This window comes from Penaeus vannamei, unplaced genomic scaffold (assembly GCF_042767895.1).
Source record: "Penaeus vannamei isolate JL-2024 unplaced genomic scaffold, ASM4276789v1 unanchor4162, whole genome shotgun sequence".
Classification (NCBI taxonomy): domain Eukaryota; kingdom Metazoa; phylum Arthropoda; class Malacostraca; order Decapoda; family Penaeidae; genus Penaeus; species Penaeus vannamei.
In genome coordinates, this window is record NW_027217142.1 from 1 (window position 1) to 10000 (window position 10000).

Consider the following 10000-nt stretch of genomic DNA (forward strand, 5'->3'; position numbering starts at 1 on the left):
CATATAAATATACATATATATATATATTATACATATATATATACATATATATATATATATACATATATATATAATATATATAATATATAAAACATATATATACATATATATACATATATATAATATATATATACATATATATATACATATATAAAATATATATTTTACATTTATGTATATATATATATTATATATATATATGTATATATATACATATATATAAAACATATATATACATATTTATACATATACATATATATATATATATATACATATATACACACATATATACATATATATACATACATATATATACATATATATACATATATAAAATATATATACATATATATACATATATATACATATATATACATATATATTTTATATATATGTATATATATATGTATATATATTATGTATGTATGTATAAAAATACACATACACATACACATACACATACACATACACAACACACACACACACACACACACACACACACACACACACACACACACACACATATATATATATATATATATATAAAATATATAAAATATATATATATATTTTACTACTATATTGTAAGCTATACAAAGAGCCACACTAAAAAAAATCGAGATTAATACCGCCAAAGGTGTCAGTGCAGGTAAAGATACAATAAGAAAGAATGAAAAAAAAAGAAAGTCAGTTAATTACGTAATAAAAAGCATATTAGCTGATTTTTTAAAATTTTATGAAGAGTCAAAGGGAAAAACAATTTTGAAGGAAATCTATTCCAAAGTCTCAAATAGCAGTAAAAAAGCATCTGAAAATGACTTGTTGACGTCGATTTAAATCAAATGTCATTGAATTGGGGGTCATAGAACTTCTGGTAATTCTTGCAGGTTGAAAAAAATCAGGAGGGAATTATCTTTTAAATCTTGTATAAAACTAAAAGAAAATAACTCTGCGTTCCAATATCCAAATTTAAGTCAGACAGGAGAAATTTAAGGGAAATTTAAAAAGGGAACGATAAAGTAGTCTTAAGTGTGAGTCGGCAGCAGATAACCACACAAAAAAGAACAATACTAAAAAATGAGGCAGAAAAAAAGAAAAGAAGCACCTCTTGAAAATGTTGTCATCTTCATAGATTTTCTTGCACTTCCCGAATGATGCCAAACGATGAAATTCCCGGGGGCCCCTTATTCCTAATATGCAATTCAAATGTAAGCTTTGAATAAAAGGTTACACCTAAAACCCTTCAAGTTATCCACGGAAGTGATTAAGACTCCATTAATCAGCAGACTTAGATGCTGAGGCAACTGCGTTCAAGACCGACTCAAAAACATTTCTTTAGATTTAAATGGATTTAATTTTATCCCCCACCGAGAGCACCACGATTGAATCATCTAAAGGTCTACAGTGAGACTTCAGCTACTATTTGCCAAATTCCCGGAGAAGGGAATAAAAATTAAGAAATTATCATCAGCATATGCCAACATCTTTTGTAATGCCAGACCACATATCACAGGGCCAAGAACACTACCCTGGGGAACCCCAAAAAGATCCCTTGAGAATACGAGCCCCAAACTCCCATCAACATGAACACACTGCCCTACCAGTTAAAAATTCAGTTAAAATACTTAAAACTTTACCCCCTACCCAAAAGGACTGTAATTTAAAAAATTAAACCCTTGTGATTAACAGTGTAAAAAGGGCTGCACTAAAACCCAGCGAGATAAGTCTTGACTCATAAACCCTTTTCTAAAAGCCCGCTTTCTACCAACATAAGCAACCCATCATTGCAGCCGAGCCCCTTTCAAAAAACCAAAACTGTCTCTGGAAGAAACGGTCTCAAATTTATAAAAAGACGTTTGACCAGAAAACGTTCAAAAACCTTGGATAAAATTGATGTAATTGAAATGGCCTATATTCAGTAGGTGAAGACTGGTGGGCCCTTTGGAATAGGGGAAACATTCCCAAAAAGCGCCAGCACTCTGGAAATGACCCTTTACGAAATAAAAGTGGGAAGATTACGGCTAATTTGGGAACTAATTGGCCATTTAGTCTTTTTTTTAAAACAAAGGAAACAAGCCATTAGGGTCTACTCCACCATATTCATCTAGTTCAGATAACAGATACTTGATTTCAGAGGACCTGAAATCAAATGAATTAAACATTGGGAATGGGTGACATGAAGGAGGGAAGTTCAATATCGTCTAAACTTTGTTTTGAAATAAAAAAAATCTGCTAACAAGGTAGCTTTCTCAAACGGACTATACGTAACCTTTTTCCCTGGAATGGAAGGCTCAAGACCCAAAAAAAAGATGTTTTTAGTGTTGGCCACCATTTATGCGGCTGTGAGGCTTGTGGGGAAAATTCTTTCAAGTAGGGATTATATTCAGATTTAGCCTCCTTATAAACATTAGTTGCTGTATTTCGCATGGCAACATAATTCTCCCCAAAAAAGACGAGTCGGGTTGAGACCAGAGATTGTAGGCAGCATGTTTGTCCCTATAAGCCTGGTGACACCGTTCATTAAACCATGCTTTATCATGTGAACGAGATTTCAGAGTTTTGCTGGGTCAAACTTCGTTATGATGTCCAATAATAACAAATTAAAAGCTTTAACAGGACAAAGGGGCATTGTAAACATTTCGCCAAACAATGCCATTAAATGCATGGTAGACACCATTCCCGGGTTTAAATTTTAGATTTTAAGAAGACTTGTCTAGTTAGCGTAAAATCTGGCATAGGGGGTCCGGGTGGATCTTACATGCTGGGGCTGTAGTGGTCGGAAGAACCTATTGGCGCGATGGAGTCTACATCAACAACCCCTCTCCCATCGGCCCCCCCAAAAAAATCCAAAAAATTGCCACTCCTGTGAGTTGCCCACCCCTAACTGCTCACACCCAACTACATCTGCGAAATCTAATGCAGAAATGCCATGTCGGTCAGTTGGGGACACAGAATTCAGCCAGTCTCTTTATGAGCATTAAAATCCCCATAAATATAAAACAAGTTTTAATATCATTCTCTTGAGTAGAAATGTACAAAGTCAACAAAAAATCATAAAAAACTGTATGGGGTTGGGACTTCTATAAAACACTAAAAATGTAAAAATTATTAAAATGACTACACACTCTCACAACCATGTATTCTTTACAACCACATTTATACTTTGTAAAAAGACTAGCATTAAAACCAACTCTAGTTATATTCACAAACCCCTTTGGGGTCGAGCCATGGAATTCCTACGTAGCAACAAAGGGGTTTTTTAAAATTGGGGAAAAGTAACTCTGACGTGTGCCTCATGTCTGGAACCAGAGTTTCAGCACAACAAATAATGTCAAATTTTGCCGAGATAACTGCAAGTTCATTAAATTCCCATGAAGGCCAAGAATATTACTAAAAAGTAATTTTACTTTTGGGCGGCAAGGACCAGGATTCAGCTCAACATCACCAGACAACAAAACAACAATTCCACATAGGAATAACAAAAACATAAAATTGATAAAGAACTCAATTACACAAAACCCAGAGCTTCTTAGCACCCCTTTACCCCGAAAGGGCCCGCTGGGGGGGGGCCATGTTTTTATATATATATATAAAATATATATATATATATATATATATATATAATAAATATATGTATGTATGTATGTATGTATGTATATAATATATATATATATATATATATATATATATATATATATATATATATATATTTATTTATTTTTTTATTTATTTATTGATTTATTTATAAAAAAAAAAAACACACACACACACACACACAATATATAATTTTATATATATATATATTTATATATATATATATATATATATTATATATATATATATTATATATATATATACATACATATATATACATATATATATATATATATATATATATATATATATATATAAAATATATATATATATATATATATATATATATATAATGTATATATATACATTTCAAAATATATATATATATGTATATATATATATATATTTTTATATATATAAAATATATATATATATATATATATATCAGTGTGTGTGTGTGGGGGTGTGTGTGTGTGTGTTGTTTGTTGTTTTTTGTTTTGTTGTGGGGTTTAATTTTAAAAAAATTAAAAAAAATTTAAAATTTTTTAAAAAATAAGAGAGTTGTTGATGTTATAAAATTAATTAAAAAAAAAAATTTAAAAAAAATTTTTTTTATTTTTTTTTTTTTTTAAAATTTTTTTTAACCAAACCCAACAAAAACCCCAAAAACCCAAAAAAATTTTAAAAATTTTTAATTTTTTTAATAAAAATAAAAATTAATTTAATTTTTTAAAAATAAACAAATTCTAAAAATTAATATATTTTAAATTTTAAAATTTTAAAAATTTTTAATATTTTTTAATATTTTTAAAAAGTTTTATCAACAAATATTTTTTTAAATTTTAATTATTTTATTTTTATATTTTTTTAAATAAATTGGTTTTGTGGGGGTTTTTGGTTTTTTGGGTTTTTTGGGTTTTTTTTTTTGGGGTTTTTTGGTTTGGGGTTTGGTTTTTTTTTTAAAACCCAACCCCCAAAACCCCAAAACACACCAAAAAACCCCCCCAACAACAACCCCCCAAAAAAAACCCCCCCAAAACCAACCAAACCCAAACCCCAAAACCCAACCCAAAACCAAAAAAACCCCACCACCCCCCCCCCCAAAAAAAAAAAAACCCCCCCCCAAAAACCCCCCCCCCAAAAAAAACCACCTTAAAATTATTTTAAAATTTAATAAATTATAAATTTAAAAAAATTTTTTAAAAAATTTTTAAATAAAATATAAAATAATAAAAAATAAAAAAAATTTTAAAAACACCCCCCAAAAAAAACCCCCCCAAAACCACCCCAACAAAACCCAAACAAAAAACCCCCCCCCCCCAAACCACAAAATTTTTTTTTTTAAATTTTTTTTTTTAAAATTAAATTTTAAAAATTTTTTTTTAAAATTTAAAACAAAAAATTTATTAATTTTAAAAAAATTAAATTTTTTAAAATTGTTTAATTTTTAATTTTTTAAAAATTTAAATTTAAAATTTTTATAAATTTTTAAATTTTTTTTAAAATTTTAAAATTATATTTTAAAAAGGGGGGTTAAACCCCCAAAAACCCCCAAAAAACCCAAACCCCCCCCCCAAAAACCCCAAACCCCCCAAAAACCCCCAAAACCACCTATTAAATTTTTAAAAAAAATTTTTAAAATTATATAAATTGAAATTTTTAAAATTATTTTTTAAAAAATTGGTTGGGGTTGTGGTTTTTTTTTTTTTATTGATAAATTTTTTAAAATTTTTTTTAAATTTTTATAATTTTTAAATTAAAAAAAAAATTTTTTTTAATAAATATAAAATTTTTAAATTTAAACTACTCTGAAAAAAAAAAAAAATTTTTTAAAATTTAAAGTTTTTTAATTAAAAAATTTTAAAAAAATTTTTAAAAAATTAAATTTAAATTATTTTAAATTTATTTTAAAATTAATTTTTTTTTTAATTATAAATTTTTTTAAAAAAAAATTTTTAAAATTTAATTTTATAAAAAAAAAAAGGGGGAAAAAAAAGGGGGGGGGGGGGGGGGGGGGGGGGGTTTTTTTTTAAAATTTTTTTTAAAATTATTAAAATTTTTTTAAATATATTTTTAAAAATTTTTATAATAAAATTTTTTTAAAATTTAAAAAAAAATTAAATTTTTTAAAATTTAAAAAAAACCCCCCAAACCCGGGCCCCCAACAAAATTTTAAAAAAAAATGTACAACAAAAATTCAGTTTAATCAGGAGACACAAAACGCCCCGGGGTTAATCTTTTCCCTTTTTTTAAAAAAAATAATAAAAATTTTAAATTTTTAAAAATTTTAAATTTTAATAATTTAAAATTTAAATAATTTTTACATACATACATCCAAAAACCCAAAAAAAAACCCCCCAACAACAAAAAAACCCCCCAAAAATTTTTTATAAAAATTTTTATATTTTTTTAAAAATTTTAAATAAATTCAATAAAACCCCCCAAAAAAACCTCTTACTCAAAAAAAGCTTCATTAAAATTTTTCCCAAACCCCAAAAAACCCCTAACGTGTCCAAAAAATTTGCCATTGTTTCCCTTTTAAAAAAAATAAAATTTAAATTTTTTAAAATTTAAAACAAAATTTTTTTTTAAAAAATTTTTAAAAAAAATTTTAAAAATTTTTTAAAATTTTTAATATAAATAGGGGGGGGGGGGGGGGGGGGGGGGGGGGGGGGGAAAAAAAAAAAAAAAAAAAAGGGGGGGGGGGGGGGGGGTTTTTTTAAAAACATTTTTATGAAATATTTTATATATATATATATTTTATATATATATATATATATACATATATATTTATGTATATATATATATATATATATATTATATATATATATATATATATATATATATATATATATATATATATTATATTTATGTATGTATACATAGGACATGCACACACATACATTTGGTCACACATACAAATCACACAAACTTTTTCTGACACATAAACATAGTGACATACAAAAAGGGGGTTTTTAAGATAAATATATACACCCCGGCACGCACACATAACAGGGAAAGCACCCGGGCAAAAAAATTAAAGACCCCGCCGGTTTCAATCTTTTCCCTATTGTGCATTTTTATGTGTGCGTGTAGGCCATGTGCAACTCAAGATGGGGTCAACGAAAATTCCTTTTCCTATTTCAGTGCAGGACGTGAAAACAAGCCATGACTCTCCTACGTAAAATGTGCGTATACTCCAGTGAATCGTTTTACTGTATGTTTACCAAAATGTGTCTGAAATTCTATCTTCGTTTAATTGAAAAAGAGAAACTGAAAATTGCAAAAAGTGAAAGTAGAAAACGCGTCAAAAGTGTGATAAAAATTCAAATTAGAAAAATGAAGAGAAAAAAAAAAAAGGTAGAAAATACGTGAAATTGCATATATGTGAAAAAAAAAATGCGAAATAAATATTGCTGAAAACGCCAAAACAGAAAATAAAGCAAAATTAAAAAAAATTCGTCAAAAATTCAACCAAAATGCGAATTGTCTTTTGGAATGCAAGGCAGTTTGCAAAAATTTATTGTTACTTTTTTTTACTACTTTAGTTATCGTTATTAATCTTTTTGTTGTCGACCATAATGAGCATTGTTGTTTTTTTTTGTTTTTTTTTTATGGAGCCTTGTTGGGGTTTTAAGTAAATTCCCGTAAGTTGGTCAAAGTGTTTTAGTACACATAACTGATATAAATGGAAAGCCTTGCAATAGGTTGCTGTGGTTCAATGTTGACTTACTAAGCTAGGAACCATGAATATTTGTCCTTTATTTCCCATATAATTTCTGCATATTTATGTCTCAAAATGTCTCAGTGTCTTCCTTAATATTCATCTTACAAGGGTAATATTAAAAACTTATATTTAAACTATATCTTTCTACTTTTTGGTGATGGATGCTATCCTCCCCTTTTTTTCCTAATGTTTCATGTTTTTAATGTATTATTTGATGAATAATCTTGTTGTTTAATTAATCTCTCATTGACCTCTTAATTTTTTTTTTTTTCTAATCATTGTTGAAGAATAATTTGGTTTTCCACCCCGTCCGGGTTTGAATATATATCATAAAAAATCCCCTAGATTATAGTCCTGGATGGAAGTGTGTCACAGAGGAAGGAATAGGAACAGTGCTCAAGGAAAAAGAAAGACTGTTGGAAAAGTAGGAGAATCCGGGAGAGGGAGAGAGGTGGGGGGGGGGGTTTGATGCCAGAGATTAGTGTTACAGGGAGTATGGTCACGAAAAGAAAGAGAGGGAATAAATGAAGTAGAGCAGGGGGTTTGTAAAATGGGAAAGGGGGGAGACCCTTAATTTTTCCCCTTTTACTATCATTTTTTTTATCATTGTTTTTTCCATTATCATTATTATCATTATTATATTTTTTTTCGCTGTTATTATTACCATCATCACGGTCATTGTTGTTTTGTTATTAGTATTACCATTTTCCCCTTTTTTTTTTTTTTCCCCCTTTTTTTTTTTTAAAGGGTTTTTTTTAAAAAAAATTTTTTTTTAAAAAGGGGGGGCCCCCCCCCCTTTTTTTTTTTTTTTTTAAGTTTTTTTAAAAAGGTTTTTAAAACCCCCTTTTTTTTTTTTAAAATTTTTTGGTTTTTCCCCCCCCCGGGTTTTTTTTTCCCAAAAACCCCCTTTTTTAAAAAAGGGGGAAAAAAAAAATTTTTTTTAAAAAAATTTTTTTAAAAGAAAAAGGGGGGGAAAAAAGGGGGGGGGGTTTTTTTAAAAAAAGGGGGGGGTTGGGGGGGGTTTTTTAAAAAAAAAAAAAAAAAAAGGGGGGGGGTTTTAAATTTTTTTTTAAAAACTTTTTTTTTTTTTTTTTTTTTTTTTAAAACCTTTACGGGGTTTTTTAAATTCCTTTTCCCCCAAAACATTTTTTAAATTTCATTTCCCCTTTTTTTTAAAATTAGGGGAAAAATTTTTTTTTTTCCCCCCCTTTTTTTTAAAAAAAAATTTTTTTTTTTTTTTTTTAAAAAAATTTTTAAAAAAAACCCCCTTTTAAAAGGGGGGGGGGGGGGGGGGGGGGAAAAAAAAACAAAAAAGGGGAAAAAAAAGAAAAGGGGGAAAAAGGGGGGCCCGTTTTTTGGGGTTTTTTTTTTTTAAAAAAATAAATGAGTTTTTGGGGGGTTTTTGGAAAAGGTTTTTCCCAGGGGGGTCCCCCTTTTCCCCCCCCCCCCCCCCGGGGGGACCCCCCGGGGGGCCCCCCGGGATTGAAAAAAAAAGGGTTGAAAGGGGGGGGGGTTGAACCCCCTTTTTTTTTGGTTAGGTTCCTTTTTTTTAAAACCCCCCAAAAAAAACCCCCCAAAAAAAAAATTTTCCCCCCCCCCCCCCAAAAAAAAATTTTTCCCCAAATTCCCCCCCCCGGGGAGGGGGGTGGGGGGGGGGGGCCCCCGGGGGGCCGGGGGCCCCTTTTAAACCCCGGTTTTGGGGGGCCCCCCAGCGAAAAAAGGGGGGAAAAGGGCCCGGGCCCCGGAAAAGGGGGGGAAAAAAACCCCCGGGGGGGGAAAAAAACCCAAAAAGGGGGGGGAAAGGGGGGTTTTTGGGGAAAAAAACCCCCCCGGGGGGGGCCCCCCGGGGGGCCCCCCCCCCCCAAAACCCCCCCCCCCCGGGGCGGGCCCGGGGGGGGGGGGGGGGGGGGGGGGCCCCCCCCGGGGGAAAGGTATTTGTTTTTTTAAAAATCACCAATGATTTATTTTATAACAGGATTTAAGAAGGGTAAACTTGTGTAGGGTCTAAGACGAAAAAAAACAAACAAACAAGAGGACGTTCAATTTCCACAATTTATGATGACAAAGTTCAGCGTAAAGTATTGTGGATATGAACTATTGAATTTCTAAATGTGAAATTTTGAGAATTTATAAAATTTACATGGCATTAAATGAACTTTTTCCCAGTATGGAGTGCCGTGACCGGGACTCCCCGCTCATCCCGGCCGCACCACTACATGTCCGATGTAATGGGGGGGCCAGGGGGTACCCCAGGTGATTGAAGGAAAAAAGGAAGGTAAAAATCCCCGAGGGACACTGGCCTAGAATTGTCCCGGTATTGTACGAGAAGTAGCAGTACTGCGTTACTGTTCCTTCCCCCAAACACACACACACACACACACTGCGGTCACACACACACCCCCTGCTAAAAACACACACCCCGGGTCACAATGTACAAACCCCACTCCAATTCTAAACACAGATGGTGACTGTCGGTGAACTGACGCAGTTGGGAGACGTTTCCCTGAGGAGCGAATCCCAGAGCGTGGCCAAGGAGGCCGCGTGTGCCGTCATGCCGTGGGCGCCTTCACCTTCAGCGACATCAGGCAGCGGGCGGCAGAGCGCCGGCAGCAGCAGCAAAAGCAGGAGGAGGAGGAGGAGCCCTTGGTGGTCACCGAGGAGGAAAGGCAGAGATCCTGA

The 10000-nt window shown here is 31.4% G+C and overlaps 1 protein-coding gene across 1 annotated transcript in view; it reads left to right on the forward strand.

Annotated features, from left to right (window-relative positions):
* Nucleotides 1-3371: 3371 nt before the first annotated feature.
* The window catches only part of LOC138861296 (glutamine-rich protein 2-like), a 7455-nt gene continuing 826 nt past the window's right edge, over nucleotides 3372-10000 (forward strand). Inside the window, exons 1-3 of the mRNA XM_070120270.1 lie at nucleotides 3372-3397; nucleotides 9488-9546; nucleotides 9810-9987. Coding sequence (XP_069976371.1) covers nucleotides 3372-3397; nucleotides 9488-9546; nucleotides 9810-9987 — 263 coding nt within the window. The remainder of the gene's footprint in view (nucleotides 3398-9487; nucleotides 9547-9809; nucleotides 9988-10000) is intronic.